The following is a 19,931-nucleotide window of genomic DNA, read 5'->3' on the forward strand; positions in this document are numbered from 1 at the left end:
GAAAAATAGTTCGTGCTCATTACACTTTGTTCCTCTGTCGATTTTTTTTTTTTTGAAAACTCATGCCTTTGTTTAGGATGACTTTTTAAATTCAGAGCTACTCTCTCCGTCCCATAATATAAGGGATTTTGGAGGGATGTGATACCAAAATCCCTTATATTATACGATGGAGGGAGTATTGATGTTGGCTTGACCAAATCTTTAAATTCAATAACATATCGTGAAAAACAGCTTTTCAATCTAGAAAAGATTATAAATGGACAAAAATTCCAGACAACGGGCTGGCCTACCGGCCAATCGCAGCATGAGCCCCACATGTCATCCTCTTTCTCCCTCCCTTCTTCCTTCCTCTCTCCCCCTTATCTCAATCTACTCCCTCTTCCCCCTTCCTTCCCTGGACGACTGGCCCTCTTGTCCCTCTTCTCCACAACGACAGCGAGGGCATGACGATGATGGGGAGTGGCGGCACCGAGCACTCCCCTTCTCTCCGACCTAGGAGGTGCTCGTCCAATCGGCTCCTCTTCAACCCAGGCGCGTCGGCCACGAGCTCCATACTAGAGTGATGACGAGATGTTGGTTGGAGGAAGAGGCTTGGAAGGAGTCATCGTCACCTCCTAACCTTCACCAATTGGCGACTCGATTGAGACTGTTGTCTACGTTGGCATCTCCCAGCTGATGTCACCATCATTATATTGATCTGTGCTACAGTCGTTGCCCTTCCTGTTGGCTTTGCCTCCCACATGCCTACCATGCCGCCAAATCTAGTGGAGACAGCCCCGGGCCAGTGGAGGGGTGGTGATAGAGATGGAGCTCGAGGCAGTGGCGACATGCGGAGAGGCCAAGTCTAGCAGCGAGCTCACAAAAGGCAGATCTCAACAGAGCAGGAGACTCAGTGAGCTTCTCCTGCCCCTCGCCACCCTCCACTTCGGGCTCCCTCACTGCTCTCAAGCGCCTCACAGCCTTCCTCAATCCTCTCCAAGCTCGGCCGGCGACGGTAGGTCTTGGAGAAGGCACGTCAGCAAAGGAGCTCGAGGGAGTTGGCAGTGGCGGCTTCTCCTCGACTACAGGGCCTATAGAGCCAGTCACCATCGATTATGATGCCATCCTCGAGGAGAGCTTCGTGGTGATCATGGACATCCTTCGCTTGTGCTACCTAGCTCCCTCAAGCTTCTTCATTGCCGTCACCCTACTGATGTCAGTCACCATCCTGCTGCGTTACCCTACTGCTATCAACCATCACCTTGCCGCGTTCAAAAGAAGATAGGGAGAGAGAGAGAGAGTGGGTGTTGAGCTAGAAGAAGAGAGGGGATGACATATGGGCCCTACTTTTTTAATGTTTTTTATGACTAGGATGCCACATGGACGCCACATCAGTGAAATTCGCTCTCAAAATAGCTGACGGAGTCATTTTACACGGTTTGATAATTAAAGGAGTCGTTATACCCGGTTTTATCGTTGACGGATATGAATTAAATCCGACCACTAGTTTAGAGAGTTTATTAAGGTTACAGATGAAACATACCTCCTATACTTGGATATACTTGGATACGTAACATAGGGAAATACCGCATACCAATATTATACGGAAAGATATATCAAATATTCAAATATAGGAATAAAACGAGTAAGAAATGTTTCCTCTGCTTGTGTCCCGTTAGGGTTCTCCGAGTAATCCGTATAGTGAATACCAGAAATATTTCATATAAACTGGAGTAGAGCTATTACTCATCCTGAGAGCCCAAACTAGTATAAAAATCTTTATCCCTCAATAATTTTTTTAAGGTGATCAAACCAGCCTGGAGTAATGGAGCTAACTAGGGATTAGACGACAAAATATCGGACGGTGTTTCACCTTTTATATGTTTTCTCACCAAGTTAAAGAAACTTTCAGTTGTTTCATCATTTGATAAAAAAATGTTACGGAGCTAACTAGGAATTGGACGATAAAATATTGGACGGTTTCACCTTTTAGATGTTTTCTAGTTACGGAGCTAACTAGGGATTGGACGATAAAATATTGGACTGTGATTCACCTGTTAGATGTTTTCTCGCTCAGTAAAAGAAATGTTTTAACTGTTTCATCATTTGATTAAAAAAATATTTCATCGCTTGATAAATAATATTTGAATCAAATGCAACATTGAAGAAAAACTAATAAAAAAAGATATTTCGAGACGCGAGCCCGGCTCTGGGGTCCCATGGCCCCACTCGTCAGTACTTCTCTCCATCCGTTCTCCTCCCTACTTCTCTCCCCCGCCCCCCTCTCCCGCCTCTTCGATTTTTATCTCCCAAAAAAGAGCGGTAAAAAAAAAAGAAAGAAAAGAGAAAAAAAAAAGTAAATATGGGCACCGAACCCTCCCAAACCCCTACCCCGCCGCCGCCGCCGCCGGCGGCGAGCCCTCTCCGGCGCGCGCCGCAGCCGGCCACCATCCTCAGCCCTTCCTTCTCGCGGAACCCTCTACGCGCCACCGCCGCCTCCGCCTCCGCCGGCCCCGTCCCCTCCCCCTCCTCCTCCTCCGACTGCGAGGAGCACCCCTGCGTACGCTCCCTCTCCCGCTCTTACTTTCTCGCTCGTTGGTGGTGATGGCATATTGGATTGAATGCATGAGATGCACTGACGCTGTTTCAGGTGGAGCTGTTCGATTGGTGGCTGAAGAGGGTGGAGGGGGACGACCGGAAGGTCCGCATCGCCGGCCACACGGAAAGGTGAGGCGTTTCTTCTTCCAACGACTCATCAAAATATGATGCATCTTTTCTTTTCTGGGTTGATGCCTCCCCCATCGATCCGCTTGGAGTTAGCATTGTGTGCATGTGTGTGTTTTTGTCTCTGTGGGAATCTTTTGTGGTTTTCTTTAGAGGAAAAAAAAAAAGAGATTCTAATCATTTGGTAGAAAGACCAACCAATGGGGCTAAGCGATTGGGAGCATTTTGGTTCATTTTAGTTTTTTCTTTTTGGACATGTTTCTACTTTCAAGTTTCAAGTCTGTTTGGGTAGATGAAGTGGCATGAAGAATTGGTCCTATGAGCTGGATTGTTTTTTGGGTGTTTGTTGAAGAAGAGATCATGGGCGCAGGCTAGATGTACAAATCTGCAATCTTCATATAACAGAGTTGTAGAACTGAGAGTCTGGAGAAATGTAATATAAAGTTGATCTGCTGTCCATAATTACAGTACTCAAGCCATGATAAGCATGCGTAGAAACATTCCCTCCCTGACCACAACCTCCTTGCTAGGGGTGTGCCCAGATGATTCTTTGATAATCCAACCCAAAATGTTCTTCAACTTGTGCCTTACAGTGTTATTCTTGCATTTAGTTGTATCTTGGAGACCATGAAACTGTAGTTGGGCTAGGTAGGTACCTCATTGTCTTGAAACAGATTGAGCATCATTGTTTAGCCATGATCCTCATATTTTGGAAGCATCAATAATGTTTCTCAATTTATTTTCTTGTTTTAGGTGCAAATTTCTGGTATTTTAGTGAAGTTATTGGTTGCTCATGTTTAACAGGAACCACAAACCCCATCTATTCACTTCTGCACCCATTGTAAAACGGCATAAGGCTTGTATGCTTGAAGCTGAAGACAGCATCATAGTGTTAATTGATGGCCCGTTGGACCTTTCGCAAATGGAAAATAATGGATATTCGCTTGAGGTATGCTCATTTTTTTTGTGCCTTTTGTCTTATGGACCACTGGAACGGACAATGTCAGGAACTTCTCAACCAAAGGCCTGTTTCTGATTTGTTCGTGTAGCTATCCTACTGTGTTACTATTTGATGATAGACAACACCAATACCATTTGAAATTCAAGCATTACCTATATTAACTTTGGCATTTTTTGCCTATTTGATAACTTCTGTTCAAATTCAGGTCCAAAAAGCTTCTACTTCTGTAACTGCACTTATACATGACATGGTCTTTAATATTGAAATAATGTATGCAGGTCTGCGAAAAATTCATGACTGGATTCCCATGCTTGTGGGAGAGTTACAACTTAGGATCTCAACAGAGCTGTTCTTACACTAGCATTTCACGAGATGGCCGAACTAAATTTTATTTGGAGCGATTCCAGATAGGAAACTTTATTGATAAAGTTGGATCTTCTTTCCTAGCGAACCTTCTTAACAACTCAAGAAGTTCCTCAGGTAATGATGCTGATTCCTTTGAAAAAGGTTCCTATTTGTCAAACAAAAAACCAAGATTTGAGGAATACACCTGCGACCTTGACATTTCAGCAAAGGAAAAGACTACTGCTTTTAACGAAGGCAGTACAGGATCTCTAGCTGTATGTAACAAGGTGGGTAATCAGCAGATAGACTTGGTCGTGAAGAGCTTTTCTAAACAAAGGGGTCATGGCAATATAGATCTTAGTGCATCTTTGACTTCTATAGAAGAAACTACTAGGGACAAAACTTCTGAAGATGCAGGGAATCAGAATGAATTTATCCATTCAGATGCAGAATATCAGGAGGCTGGCAGCCATCTTGTCAACTCTGATTCAATTTACGGTATGTCCACTGAGTCAGGGAATCAGAATGAATTTATCCATGCAGATGCAGAACATCAGGAGGTTGGCAGCCATGTTGTCAACTCCGATTCAAATTTCGATATGTCCACTGATAATATGATCTGTGAGATGGGAGATGGAAGTGCTAATGCTGGCAGTGCAGTGAGTCAGGGATCTAAAGAGGTTTTAGCCACCGTGCTACCTGAAAGGGCTAATCTCTCCCCAGACAGTTGTTTGGACAATATTCTACCTATAAGTACATGTAATAGCAATAATTGCTTGGAAAATCAAGGTTTCCCGGAAATAGCTCAGCACATGACATTGAACGAGGAGGTAGTACCAAATGAAGACATTTCAACTTCAGTTCATTCAGATGTGGAGTCCCTGGGAAATGTGAGTTTTAACAAACCATTAGTTAGTTTAATCAATGTTCAAACCTCATTTAGCTACTCGAAGTTTTTTCTTCAGGAATTCTTGCTTATGTAGTTCATGTGCTGATAATGCCCCTATTAGTTTTCCATTCTTTGGTCATTTGGTGACATTGGAATAGTTTAAACAAACTTCTTGTACCTATGCACTAAGGTTATGTCACAGATATTTTAACAAGCATAACAATGCTATTGACTCGATGCTACATATAACCTGAAACACTTGATATATAAATAAATAATGAACATAATGTAGCATCTGTGTGCAAGCAGAGAAACATCATACTTCCTTCTTATATTCATGATGCTGAATTCATATTTAGCATGTTTCTACCATTGATTTTAGTTGTGCTCCTCATGATGCACATTTATAATAGGCTTGATAACTTTTACCTGGAAAAGCAGCCTGTAGGCCCAGCAGAGGTGCAGAGATCAGAGTGTGACATATTGCAGGGTGCTCCTAGATCACCTAAGCAGCATGTAGGCTCAGCACAGGAGCAGAGACCTGAGCAGTCCATGTCACAAGGTGCTGCTAGATCGCCAGTGATCAGAACTCCAATTCCAGATGTAAGTATTACTTCACATCCTTTTTACTGTTTAAAATTTTAGAAATTTAGTGCTTGTAATCAGTTAAAGTATTATTGAAGGCAAAAATAAAACGAAAAATGGTAATGGCAAATCTCAGTCATTAGGACTAAATTAAGCACGAACCTACCAAGATTGACACATTATAACAGTTTTCGAACTTAGTAGCAGCCTAGGTGGGCACCTCCTCTGGCAGCAGGATCTCCACATATTCTCCAGCAGTGACGTCATCAATGATAGCACATTGCTGGTTGACATTTTTTTTCTATTGTGGATGTAAATCTTATTCACTACTAGATTAAGGCTACTTTAGTAGCTCAAAAACTATACTTTCTTATAAATATTATGCTGTCCTTTTGGAAGATAGTTATGTTAAACAAACTTCTTGTACTTATGCAAAAAGTTTATGTCACAAAGATATTTTAACAAGCATAACAACCGCTATTGAGTATTGACTCAATGTTACATATAACCTGAAACACTATGATATATTCCTGAAACACTCAAATGCTACATATAACCTGAAACACTATGATATATAAATTAATAATCAACATAATGTAGCATCTTTGTGCAAGCAAAGAGGCATTATATATTCCTTCGATATTCATGATGCCAAATTCATATTTAGCATGTTTCTGCTAGTGATATTAATTGTGCTCATTATACACATATATAATAGACAACTTTTACCTAATGTGTTGCAGGGTGCTCCTAGCTTGCGTAATCAGCATTTAGGCTCAGCACAGGAGCAGAGATCTGAGCATTTCATGTTAAAGGGCGCTACTAGATCGCCAATGATCAGAACTCCAATTCCATATGTAAGTATGAAAGTTACTACTTACTTCACATCCTTTTTATTGTCTAAAAGTTGAAAGTTTAGTACCTGTAGTCAGTTAAAGTGTTACTGAAGGCAAAAAAAAGAAACTGGTGATGGCAAATCTCAGTCATTAGGACCAAGTTAAGCATGAACCAATCAAGATTGACACACAATAACAAACTTCGAACGTAGTAGCAGCCTTGGTGGGCACCTCTTCTAGCAATAGCCTCCAGACCCTCCGAACATCCTTAACAGTGATGTCATCAGTGATAACAAATTGCTGTTTGACATGTTTTTTCTATTGTGGAAGTAAATCTTATACACTATTAGATAGAGACTACTTTAGTAGCTCAACAACTATACTTTCACCATGCTGTCCTTCTGGGAGATAGTTATGTTGAACTGTTGGGTTCGAACATTTGTGCTCTATATTCAATTAGGGTTGCCATTTCTTTCTGCCCATCTTCTGCACCTACATGGTACTTATCTGGCTACATGTACTATGTGAATCAGTGTTCACATCAGTATGATATATATTTTTTATATATAGTTTTCCTTATTGCAATTCTTTTGGAACATCTCAGGGACATTATTCTCCTCTTACCCGTGGCAAGGCCAAGTCATCATCAGTTTCAACACCTGAATCTCTCAAACTGAGAAGAACTAGATCAGGTACAATATATTTTGCTGCTGGACTCTGTTGCTTGAATTATTTATTGACTGCAACTAAATCTACGGCAATTTGTTTTGCAGGTCGCGTGGTAGTTCCCACATTGGATCCTGGATGCCAAAGGATCGTCTATGACAGAGTTAGTCAAGAAACCTGAAACCTCTTTGCCGTGTGATGAGATCTTGTCCATAATTAGCTTACATGTGTTTGCTAAAATTATTTAGCGTAGGTTCAGGGAATATGAGAAAAGCAGCATCCAACCTACTATTTGTGATTTGGTGCAGTGCATTTATTCAAGCCTTTTGCTCAGTGTCTCACTAAATGCATTCCTTTTGTAGGACGGTTTGGTTTCAGGTGTGGCTGGCTTAGAGTTTGAATCACCACCTCTCAAAGGTCTGTATATTACTGTTGTTTCCAGTGTATCTTGTTTCTGCTCAAGAGAGACTATCGGAGACAGCATGCCTCTGGGTAAAAGCATATAATGCTGTATGAACTTTGCTGGCAGGGAACGAGTCAAGGACTCCTGAGAGCAAGAGAAGGGTCCGTTGAGCAACTTCCATAGCCTGCGCATCGATTATATCCTCTTTGAAAATGTGGGCTCCATTCTGCATTTTTGATGATCTATCTGGAATCCGCTTGGTATAGGATGAGGATGGTGGATTTTGTATATACGCCTGGCAGTTTAGCTTGCAGATAATTGTTGTTTGGTAGCTGATTGTAGGCCTTGGTATGGACCAATGTTGCTAGTTTCGAAATGACCAATGTTGCTGGTTTCATGTCAGCACTTGCAGCACCTCTTCACCTCTATGGTGGCCATCAACATTAACTAGCTAGCTAGTTTGTTCTGCATCACCAGTCGCAGGTGTCTGATACAGCTAATGTATTTTGATTCCTGGAACTGTGCTATCCACACCAATATAAGACCCATTGAGTCTCTAGTCTTCTTGCTGTTGGTTGCGAAAATCATTCAAGCCTGTCTGGAGGAATTTGTGTTGGAAGGGCCTATTCGGTTTGGAGGAATTGAGTTGTTTCCTGTGAAAATCCTGTAAAATTCCTGCGTTCCGAAGCTGTTGGAATTTTTATTGTGCCGTAATAGTTTCATGGAACCGAGTGGATCTCTTCTCCATGGCATGAATCGTGTAGTGTTAACGTTTGCTGTATGGAGAAGAGATGCACATCCATGTATATATGTTTTGTCCATTGCTTATTCGAACAGAGGTTCCGTGATTTGATATGGACAAGCGTTAGATTGTACCATATCCCATTGGCAAATTACAAGCGATTTTCTTCGCTTTTCTTATCACAAAGAAAAAAAATTGAAAATATAACTATATGAAATCTCTACAACTTATAGGAAAGAAAATTTTCCTTTGGTTTTTCTAAATCTACATTCCTATGAACCGAATAACATTCATAGGAATTAATAATAATTATTAGGAATCCAAATATTTGGAAATCCTTCCAAAAGGAATAGGCAAACATTCCTCGGATTATCATGTGTCCACTCACAATAATAAAATAGAGGAAAGAGAAATACATAATTTTTAAAAAACAAATCTAGTGCCTAATGTAACATATCCTAGTACATGTCCAAAATTAATATTAGGATGTGTCACATCTAGCTCTAGATTGGTTTTTTTTAGAATTACACAGTGCAACGTAGACACTTACAACGCACACACACTCACCCCTATGAACGCACGCAAACTCTACCCCTATGAATATCTTTGAAGACTAGGCTGGTAAATCCTAAAGATTGGTTTTAGATACGTGGACAACCTAAAATCTCAAGCTAAGAGCAGCTCCAGTGTGGAGCTAAAATTGATTTCAAAGTAAAAAAAAAAGAGAAAAAACTAATCATGCACACTGTGAGAAAACGAACTGTGTTTGTCATCAAAAAAGAATTCGGCGAAGTGAGCATAGCTCAACTGGTTAGGTTCCTTGTGGTGGAACCTGCCCACCCGAGTTCAAATCCTAGATTTGACACGGGTGTTCGCATTTACGGCTAATTATTCTTTCAGTGGTAGGCGACGTACCCCTCGACAGCGAGGCGCCTGTGGTGACTTCGTCAATCTCAAGACATGACTGAGCTCTCAAAATAAAAATGTTTGGTTGAAGGGTCGGATTGAGATATGGCCACCACCTACGGATGGGTGCATCTGGCCGATTCGATCGAATGAGGCGGCTAGAGAGCATCAGCTCACCTCTTCCATCTCGCGATTCCTCTCCTCTCCCGTTCTTTCGTTTTTCTCAGCGGTGTGTATCCCATCTTAACCCTACCTCCTCAGGCGACACGGCCGGCGGCGTCCGGCGGCGCGAGGGAGGCGGTGTCCAGTGGCGGAGGGGTGACGTGGGCAGCGGTGTCCAACGACTGCGCGTGGGCCAGGGTTCGGTGGCGCGGGCGATGGCGTCTGGCGATGGTGCAGACGACAAGCTTGTTCAGTGGCATGAACGGCAGGGCCACAGGGTCTGCTAGCGCACGAGCAACCTTCCGGCGGCGATGTCTGGCAACTATGCATATGCATGAGGCTGAAGGGGGCCATATCCCAAAAACTGGATGGCCATATCCCATCCTTCCTTGATCATGAACCAAACATACCTTTATTGAAGCTAATCATAATGTATATTGACAAATTCCCCTAAATAGGGACATATTATCATCCAGATTCTCAAATTTGGTAGCTATATAATATAAAATGAACTAGGACCAAAAGTTATAGGTTTCTAGCTTCTTCAAATTCTAAAAAACTAACTACCAACCAACTACTCCCTCTGTCCCAAAAAACGAATCTATGACTGTAAGTGACATTTTAGTACGATGAATCTGGACAGAGGTATGTCCAGATTCGTACTATTAGGATATGTCGCATCCAGTACTAGATTGGTTATTTATGGGACCGAGGGAGTACTTCTCACCATAGTGTCTGTTTGGTGAGCTTCCTGTAGATGCAACTCTCCTAAAATCCAGCTTGCGGAAGCTCCCCAAACAATCTAGATTTTCACATATTCTGAGAATATACGGTTGTACAACTCAAAAAATGAATTAGAAGCTGGAAGCTGGGTAAGCTAGGTTTCTCAGCTTTTCCAGATTCTCACCAGCTGCTTCTCAGAGTCTTAAAACCAAGGTTTACCATTTTGATTTCGAAGTAAAAACTACTCACCGGTTTACCGAAATCTGACGGAAAATCGGTAAAAACCGACGAATTTCAGTCAACACCGTATGAAAACTGGTTAATACCGACCGGTTTTCATCAAACTTTTCACAAACCGAGACCTAGCGGTTTCGTGAAAACTGATCGGTTTCATGAAATTCAATCGGTTTTGTGAACCCTGTTAAAACTCCTCAAACAGAATACTTTATGTTTACTTTTCCAACCCATCTCTCTTGTTTTCCACATGCATGCTCTTCAAACTACTGAACGGTGTTTTTTTAAAAAAAAATTATACAAAAGTTACTTTAAAAATCATATTAATCTATTTTTCAAAGAAAACTTAATACCTAATTAATTTTGCTTCGTTTTGCGTGCGTGGAGTATTTGTTGAGCCTTGCTACCATCTTCAAATCCAACAGTGCCCGGAACGCAGATGCTGAACCGGACGAGAGCCCAACCAGAAGAAGCTCATAAACTCAGCCCCCCGCAGCTACCACCAAAAACGGCACGCATCTTCACCCTCGCGCCCTTCTCCTCCCTCGCCTCGCTCACCCATCACCTCGCTCGCAGCCGAGCTGATCCGGCCGCGGGACGGGGGAGGTGGAGGCCCAGCGTGGCTAGGCCGCAGCCCCCCTTCCCTCGCTCCCTCGCTGGGAGCTAAACCCTAGCCGCTGCCGCCGACGCCGCGAGCGCGTTTGCTGGGGGTACGTACGCTCCTCCTATTTCCATGGCTAAATTTCTATAAAATGTTAGATCTCCGTAGTAGACTTTCTTTTTTTTTAAGTACTGTACTAGTAGTACCAATCTAGGTCTGGACCTCTACCTACATATCAAAGTCATTTTTCTTTTTTTTATCATTATTATTTAAGATATTCAATGCAATGAAAAATTAAAGAACGATTTTGGTTACTACTTCCTAGTGTTCCCCTTCTTTGCTGCAAGTTATTTTTTTTGCTGGTCAGTAATTAAGTAAAACCCCCGACAGTGTTGGAATGAGAGAGGGCTTTGATTCCCTTTGAGGAAGGACGGGTTATTTTGACTGACACCCCCCCTTTCTTTGATTCGATTTGGATGGTGCGGTTTTGCATCGCATGTATGGCCGAGGTAAATCACATGCGTGTCATGTGTGCTTTGAGCTGCGGTTCGCTATCAGATTATTAGGGAGACAACTAATTGAACCCGATGATTTCTATACTCTCCTTTTATACATCTAATTGCAGCCATATATCTGATTTTTTTTTTTCCTTTGAAAGCACACACGGCATCGAAGATTTTGAGCTTTGGATAAATATATCAACCTCTTCTTTTTTTGTTTGATAACATGTGCACGTTTTATGTTTAAAGAATTCATGCAAGCATGCTTTTACTCTAGTAGAATAGTAACACTGTTGTGATGAATATAAGTAACCTCTTTTTGCTGTATGACTTGCATGCAGGTCTACTTGATCGCGATTCCAGCCAAGAGTAACTAGGATAGTTTTCATGGGCTGAGAAAACAAATCTCTAGATGTAATCTCAACCTGGCTTTGCTTTCGCGATTGGTCTGGAGAGTGTGCACGACTCAAGTGTCCTCAGAATAGTTTGTGGAAGGCAACTACTTGGAGCTGCTTTCATGGGAAACATTGTTAACACTGTAAAAAAGTTCTCGGGCAACAATGCTGATGGTGTTCCCTTCCGGAGGTGCTCTTACTTGCCAAATAGTACTTGTGACGAGAATGGTAGTTCAGTGACCAGAAAATCTGCTTCTGCTATAAATGGCAGTATTAATGGACATGGTACCTTGTATAAGGATGTGGGTAATGAGGAAATGCACTTGGCTACAGACAGTACTTCTAAACCAGGGTGTCGTGGTGATACTAATCACTGTACTAACAAAGAAAGAGAAACTCGGAATGTAATTGTCCACACCGACTCAAGACAAAATGGGGATGCTACTAATTCTGACAATGCTGTTTTAATTTGCAATCAGACGGCTGGTCATATGTCCTATGGTTTGGATGGGGAAAGTAATAGAAGTTCTGGAAGCTTAGCGGCTGTGGTCTCTGAAGTTCTTGTTAGTAAAGCACCACTTGAAAAGAGATGTCGTACTAACCTTCAGGAAACTGGAGATTTGGAAAATACTCCAAATGCACATGTGAGCAAAAGGTCGAGACTGCACAGGGTTTCTCCTGCAAACAGTCTGTTTGATCGTGAGGCTTGTGATGACTTAATTGATAGTGCTCATAATTTAGATTGTAGTCGCACTCCTAATGCTTCAGTGCATGATGAAACGGTACCAAATGAAGATAAAACACCTTGTACTTCTTTAGATGTGAGAGGTTGTGAAGGTACCCCTAGAGCTTCCTTGAAGAGACGAGTGAACAAGAAAAGAACTAAACGGGAAGCATCATATCCAACGACACCACTAAATAGAAATACCGGAGCTTTAGTTGTAAGTGTAATTTTATTTTCAGGGTACCTTACTTAATATGTTAAGGACTTAAAAGTGTTAACATGTCTACTGTTGTTGTTTACAAGTGATTTTTTTCTTCTACCATTGCTGAAACCTTTAATGGCTTTTTACCACTAAAACAAGGACCTTATCTCATTTTCTTTTCTTCTTTCCATATAAATACCAAGAAAATCACGGTTTTATTAATTGCTTCTCTAGAAATTTACGTAAAAGCAGGTTGCACATGTGTTTAAAGAGGCACACTCGTAGGTGTGTGCATGTTGTGTGTGTGTGTATATCTTCCTTGTAATCACATAAGGTGGGTATATAGTTCTCAAGGGTGGCAAAAGAAATTTTTTTTTTTTAGAAAATATCATAACACAAACTAAGATATTTTAAAGCTTGAAACTGCATAGTGTGACCACATGTTACATGTTTAAACCAGTACTCTATGTATATTGTGGAAATAGCCTCCAATTCATATAGGTATTGCCCGCTCATATTGAATTTGTACAAAAGTTCTTTTGAAATTCATGTGTTCCAAACTGCCAGCTATGGTAACTTATATGGTTTGGCATTCGCAGAGTATGTTTGAAGTTATTTAAGGCAAACTTTCTTACATTCGAAACTAACGTTTCACAAGGTTCAGTAAGAAGTTGTATTGGCTATGCAACTAATAGATAAAGCCCTAACCAAATGTTTTGATCATATTATTTGCATTATTAAACACATCCTTTGGTTTTCCGAAAGGCAAATGGTATTACTCTGGTTCCTAATTATAATGCCAAAGGCGTTATCAAGGGAGTAGGTAAGTACAAGTTGACACGACATGTTTGTTCTTTTAAGGAAATAGAGGTTGGGGGGGGGGGGGGAGTAGGTGGAATGCTCACTCAAGCCATTTAAGGAAGGGGTTCACTCTGTGGTTCTGCAGAAACTTTGTTGCGATCATGCTGTTGTCATTGTAATAAATAGTCACCTGAATAAAAATCAGACATTCAAGCAATCAGCAAGTTGTGCAAATTCTGGTTTTATGTTTTTTTTGTTTTGACACTTTAGGCCTACGTATTGCCTGCAATGAAGTTGCGTATACATTATAAATCCATTTGTCTTTCAATGTATAGTCTCATTTGCATGTGAAATATGTATGCTTCTATTGAGAACTTATTTAATAGTTTGTTGAAATTTGAAGGTGATTGAACCTCCCCTGACTCGTACTAAGGCTAAGGGTAAGGCTTTATCTCTTGCTACACCTGAATCTCTCAAGAGAAGCACTAGATCAGGTGAAGTGTTTGGTCTTTGAATTTTGAATACCGCTTAACCATTTATTCATTTATTCATTTACCAAGAAATGTGTTTATTTTTTTCAGGTCGACTGATAGTTCCACGGTTGGATCCAGGAAGCCAGAAGATTATATATGACATGGTTAGTAATAATATAATTGTTCATTTTTCTTGAAAAGAAAACATAAGCATTCATTTCTGCTGTTACCATAATCAGAAGTTTATGTAGACTCGTGCTATGTAATGTTAAAGTTATCAACTAGCACAAGTATCGTAATGTATGTGATCAGCTCTCAAAATTGAAAAATTGTGCTAGCACAAAAGCTGAAGGTTCACCAGGGATGCTGCATAACCTGATGGTTTGAATTGTTTTCACTTGGAACATTATTTCTGTGTACTTCATTGGAGCTGTTTTCACTTGAATTAAATTTACATGCCCATCAAATAGTTCAGCTGAAAATATAGGACTATGATATTAAAACTGCGGCTCATTATGTCTTCAAGAACTGTCATTAGCAGTGCTCACTATTTTCTTTCATTTCAGTGTTGAAACAGGTCTAGTGTATAACTAAAATTATGGGTGTGATAATGATATGCCTAGCAAGTGTATATATCTTACTGAATACACAGCTTTATTCACAGGACGGTTCTATCCTTGCCATAACCAACTTAGAGTCACCCCAGCTTCAAGGTTCGTTCAGAACTTCAGACATTTCACATCCAATTGTCATGCCCATACTTTTCCAGTTTCTTGTGCCTGATGATTTAAGCAAAACCTATTGTCAAGCTATGCCTTCTCGTCTTGCAACAGGGCCTTATTCGGAGCCGCCTCCTAAGAGGAGGAAAACGCCTCGGTGTTCGTCCCCAGGACACAGAAGATTGCTGCCATTCTAATGGTGAACATATGGTGAAAAAGAAATTCTGACACTGTCCACTGGCATGATGATATGGTGTCCAACCCGTTGTGCATCTGTGTGAAAGCTTTTTGTCCTTTTAACCAGCTAAGTAGAGCTAGCTTCTGTAAAATGTATCGTGGGTACACCATGATGTATGTTTCTTTGCTAGGCTTCGAAATGGATGCTTGCTAAAATATGGGCGTAGGTATTTTGCATACAATAGATGGTGTTGACACCCTGTGAATTTTGTAAGGTCACTTCCAGTTGAGAAACTATCCTTGGTGTACCCATATTTCGTGCAATGTCATGCTGGGTTTACCTTAAGTGAAAACCGCTACTGTCGGTTCATCGAAAAGCAGGTGAAAACAGCTCCTGTTGGTTTATCGAAATTGATGACTTCCCAACCAGAATAAAAACCAGCTAAAACAGCTTGGTTTTTATAAACTGACCTATAGTGGTTTCATGAAAAACCAAGCGGTTTTTGCGAAAATCAGTATTGGAGAATGCTACCAGACGATAAGTGCAGGATGAATGGTGGATAATGTTCCCTATAACCCAGGAGTTCTATTTTGCGCACCAAACTTTTATATCTGGAAATCAAGCTATTGTTGTACTGGATGCCTGAAACGTGTACATAATCAGCAGCTGATGTCTCACTCTGAAACTTCTGTAGTAGGTTCACTAAAATGTACTAGCAGTTATATTTTGTAGAACAGTTTTATGTAATGGGTTGTTGACAGTTGGCATCTTAAGCTACTCCCTCGGCCGTAAAAAAAATACATTCCTAGCATCTCAATATGAAATTAGTGGAGATGGAGAAGGACTAAAATACCCTTAATTACTGTAAAAAGTAGTAAGAGGTATCGAGGGGATAAAACTTAGCATCCCAATGTGGAATTAGTGGAGATGGAGAAGGACTAAAATACCCTTAATTACTGTAAAAAGTAGTAAGAGGTATCGAAGGGAAGTTGATTTTTTATGGGATAAAATTCAAACACGAAGTTGAATTTTTTTTAGGACGAACGAACTAATTAGGAATGCCATCATGGGACGAACGAAGTAATTAGGAATGCCATCATGAATCATGATATGTGGACTCTTGTGATGCCAGCATGGTCGGGTGAACAAAGGTTGTTTCATTAATCTGGAACAAAGGTTGTTTCATTAATCTTCCTCATTTTTCATGTGTAATTTTCAAGGGAAATATTAACACAAAGATCTTGTGGGAATCATTTTACTCCATTCAAATTTAGCTTGTTTTACATTAGTAGCTTCATCATTTCGCTTATGCTTATACTTATAAGCCAACTTTTTAATTTTAAAATTTAATTTTGGAGTTGATTTTGTAGTTTTCTTTATCATAGTTTATTTACAACATTTGTTTTTGAATCGCTAAGGACACATATGTAATGCATGATTAACTGAGTTTTAAATATTACAAAATTAAAAAATAGATTTACACTTTAAAAAAATTCCATTTTTCAAGTTCATAATAGTTATACTTAATTAATTTTCGCATCAACCATACAAACGGCTGAATCGAACTCAGCCTGAGTTTGCGAGGACAAAACCCAAAAATTGGTAGGATTGAAAAAAATGCACTCAAAATTCCAAAATTTTCTTGCCCAGCCTGCTTCTACAAACTTCTAGTATGTCAAAAATACATATCTAGTACATTGACTACAATGTGCACATGACACAAATTCATCGTATCAGCCATTTTTATTCCGCAGATGGAAGGGCTTTTTTCACATCTTTCTCAGAGACAGCACCATAAAAACATAATCTTGTATCTCCTCCTCGAACTTTCTGATCGAGATAGCCCTTGTATAAGTCCCAGAACTCGTTGCTGCATGGTGATGCCAAAAAAAATTAGAACAATGCCAATGGTTGTGCATTTTTTTTCTTTTTGTGGTTAAAATATTGTTGTCAATATACTACCTGACTTGTGGCAACGTGAATAAGGTAAATGACTTTGCATCTCTCTGCATGTCAAGTACAACTAGTTTCACCCGTGACAGAGATAATGCTTCCATGTCAATTAGCTTCTTGATCCTGAACAGGAAAAAAATTGTGAGATAAAGTTAATAACAGAATAAGCATGCAGTACTACTGCAGGAAGCACGTCATTTTTGCTGATATTTAACAAACAAGGAAGAAACCAGATCACTTTTTGCACTGTCTTGAACATATATTTTTCTCCATTAGGCTCTTCACACTAAAATTAGCTCACTTTCCTAACATCACTAGCAGAAGCATTTACTTTATGCTTACCATAAGACATGAACACCAAATGTTTCTAGATACAATCTAATCATAAAAAATTTCGACTTCAAACAATGATCTAATGTTTCATGTTTTCTCAAGTAAAATGCTGAAAAAGTTGGCATATAATGATGGCATAGTTGACATTTTGATGTGGTTCCAACGACATGCAGAAAGCTCCAAACAAAATGAAGGGTATAAATGACCAAGTTAGAACTGTCATCTAATCTTTCTAGGGTTTTCTTTGTTGCAGTCATAGTAAAGCTGTAAAGCCCCTTCAGTGGTACTGTCTCTAAGAAGACATGAATGACCTAGCCTGGCTATGGAGTTGAAAGTAACTGAAAATTTCTCTTCTGTTGAACAAAACATGACAAAGATAAAGATAAAATTTCCAAGAGCCACCCTTATTTCACAATAGAAATTTATTCATAAAAGCGAGATATCACATTTCCTCACAACCATAATATGCCAATATGCCTATGGTATCGTGTTGTCACACGAAAGAGATTAGCGAAACACTCCTGTGCAAAGGAGAATGCAGGCAGGGAGATAGATGGATAATAGTATTCAAATTTTGGCTTGATGATCTGAATATGTAACTTTATCAATCCGCTTTTTATTATTTCTGTTGGATGGCAGAGAAAAGCTAAACAAATTTGCTTGAACTGTTATCTGCTTGACATGACTGTTAACAAAGCTTCATCATTCATTCTTCTCTAATTAGTGATTTAGCGTACACTGATATGCTAAAAAAAATCCATGGAATATAGCTATAAGTAATAAGAGCTAATCATTTATTTTCAACATATCGTGATTTTTCTTGAACATATTAGCTTATTCAGAAGCTGCTTTCAGAAGAATAAAAATATTACAGGTGCAACATAGGAAAATTTGGTTAGTTTATATCCTTTATGTTGTGAATAGGATACATAAAAAAACACTTACTAATACTTCAGACTATAATTTAATGCAAAATTGGTCTTGAATCAGCGATTTATTAAGGCCCCATTGTATGCTCATCAAACATAATAGGAATATGAGACGGGTGGATGCATGAACAGGCAATATCACATACCTGCTTGGTGTACCGCAAGCAATATTAACTCGAGTTTTAAGCAACGCAACCTGCAAAGAAAAATTGGAATTAAGGTAGAAACAAAAACAGTAGGAAGCGGTTCCCTTGAAAAAAACACTAGGAAGCTGGAGGCTAAAAGCAAAGAACAACTGAATTTACACAATACAACATTGTCGTCTGCAATTCAGCAGAACTATTACATGACCAAAGCACACAATTATACTAAAAAGTAACAAATATCAAATCAAGAAAAAAATAATGAAGTGCAAAATCAATACAAGAAACCTTATCATTTCAACACAACATGGGCTATGACTTAATTTTCTTCTCTTCCTAACATAGTGATGCATGATCAGTACTCAACTAGAAAAAAGAGGTGACAAAATGTTGTATGGAGTATATCCTTATATCAACATAGAGTTCCCAAAATTAGTCACTATGTTACACTGCAGAAGCATGATCACTTTTATATTTCCATTAAAACTGCAGAAGCTACACTGTAAGTGAGCATTCCAAACAACAGTGTTGTAGGGCTAGGTCATAAGGCAGCAGCATTATCATTTCAGTCATGGTAGAGAGTGGATGAACTGCAACCTTTGGTTTTGGTATGACTAAACAAAATGCAGTAACCTAATGCCACCCAAAATTTCCAACTGAGACAATACAAACCTGCTCCTCCACTTTCATGTGCTTAGCAAAGAGCTTAACAGGGCGGCACTCTTTAGTAAACATCTTTAAACCCCTGCAAAGTACACACCAACTATCGTGTCAACAGAACATGATCAATTATTTAGAACAAATCAGAATAATTTGGCGATATCGAGATAGACGCAACATCATATCCTGTCAATTCTCTACGGACTCGACATAAGGACACAACGCAAAACGATGTGAACCATTCGCAACAAGTTTCTACTACCTAAGAAGCTCCAACGATCTCAGAGCAGCTGAGCAGATAACCAGGAGCGCCGGGCTGCCCGCGTCCACGGCGCCGCCCTCAAGCTCCCCCTCACAAAGCTCCTCCTTCCAAGAGGAGCCAAAGGCCCCTTTCACATGGTCACCGAATCCCTCCACGTCCTGGCTCGCCCCCTCCGCGAGCGGCACCATGCATCCCTCTGCAAATCAACAAAGCTGGTAATCATTCATGGCGCCAAGAAGCATCTCTGGACTCTGGTGTGGGTAGGGTTTACCGGAGTAGGCGTCGAGCTCGAGCGGGGAGAGGCGCATCTTGGCGGCGCGCTCGAAGCTGCGGAGGAGGAACTCGAGCTGCCGCGCAGGGGGCATCTCGGCCGACAGGAGGACGCCACCGGCGGCGGCGGCGGAGGCGGATTGGTCCGCCTTGGAGGGCGGCGGCGGCTTCTTCTTCTTCGCCTTCGTGGAGACGGGATTGGTGGGGTTCTTGGCGAGGGTTTTGGTGGGTTTGTGCGGCTTCTTCCGCTTGCGGGTGGCGGCGGCGGGCGGCCGGGGCTCCGCCGGCGACATTCCGGCGTGGGTGGGTTCCGTGGCGACGGCGGTTCTGTTGTTAGGGTTTTAGGCTCAGCCCCTGCTCGCTGCTCTCGTTAAGGAAAATTCCCCATCGTAATTTGGCGGTTGGACGCTCAAAAATGAATAATTTTAGACTTTCAAAAATAAAAATAATTTTGGGTTTCTTTATTGGAAAAGGAATAAGATTATAGTTCAGCGGTCGACTGAATTACCTTCAAACTAAATATTAGATGTTTTACGCTCTCAATTATTTATATCGGACGAATTACCGCTGGCACTGTTATGAGTTGTTTTAACCTAGAGCTTGCACATGGGGCAATTCAATCAACAAAAATAA

At 40.6% G+C, this 19,931-nt stretch overlaps 3 protein-coding genes across 5 annotated transcripts; 2 read left to right on the forward strand and 1 right to left on the reverse strand.

Moving 5' to 3' along the window:
* The first annotated feature begins 2,281 nt into the window (after positions 1-2,281).
* Positions 2,282-7,947, forward strand: LOC127769265 (uncharacterized). Of its 2 annotated transcripts, XM_052294800.1 has the most exons (11): positions 2,282-2,539; positions 2,630-2,706; positions 3,508-3,652; positions 3,943-4,144; positions 4,235-4,899; positions 5,340-5,501; positions 6,227-6,340; positions 6,924-7,011; positions 7,093-7,148; positions 7,348-7,402; positions 7,515-7,947. In XM_052294800.1, the coding sequence occupies exons 1-11, from the start codon at positions 2,342-2,344 to the stop codon at positions 7,556-7,558; spliced, it is 1,806 nt and encodes a 601-aa protein (XP_052150760.1). In that variant the 5' UTR covers positions 2,282-2,341; the 3' UTR covers positions 7,559-7,947. The 2 variants fall into 2 exon arrangements, with proteins under 2 accessions (XP_052150760.1, XP_052150759.1); XM_052294799.1 differs by having other exon boundaries at positions 3,943-4,899.
* Positions 7,948-10,589: 2,642 nt separating this feature from the next.
* On the forward strand, positions 10,590-15,100 carry LOC127772107 (uncharacterized). Of its 2 annotated transcripts, none has more exons than XM_052298093.1 (6): positions 10,590-10,865; positions 11,598-12,592; positions 13,782-13,872; positions 13,960-14,015; positions 14,504-14,564; positions 14,685-15,100. In XM_052298093.1, exons 2-6 carry the CDS (start codon positions 11,774-11,776, stop codon positions 14,765-14,767), a joined length of 1,110 nt encoding a protein of 369 aa, XP_052154053.1. In that variant the 5' UTR covers positions 10,590-10,865; positions 11,598-11,773; the 3' UTR covers positions 14,768-15,100. The 2 variants fall into 2 exon arrangements, with proteins under 2 accessions (XP_052154053.1, XP_052154054.1); XM_052298094.1 differs by having other exon boundaries at positions 14,516-14,564.
* A 1,146-nt stretch (positions 15,101-16,246) lies between these two features.
* LOC127769723 (uncharacterized) lies at positions 16,247-19,684 on the reverse strand. Its single transcript, XM_052295344.1, has 6 exons — positions 19,300-19,684; positions 19,029-19,224; positions 18,779-18,851; positions 18,110-18,159; positions 16,711-16,824; positions 16,247-16,618 (listed from the first exon to the last, which is right to left on the reverse strand). Exons 1-6 carry the CDS (start codon positions 19,589-19,591, stop codon positions 16,492-16,494), a joined length of 852 nt encoding a protein of 283 aa, XP_052151304.1. The 5' UTR covers positions 19,592-19,684; the 3' UTR covers positions 16,247-16,491.
* Positions 19,685-19,931: the final 247 nt, after the last annotated feature.

This window comes from Oryza glaberrima, chromosome 4 (genome assembly GCF_000147395.1).
Source record: "Oryza glaberrima chromosome 4, OglaRS2, whole genome shotgun sequence".
Taxonomy (NCBI): domain Eukaryota; kingdom Viridiplantae; phylum Streptophyta; class Magnoliopsida; order Poales; family Poaceae; genus Oryza; species Oryza glaberrima.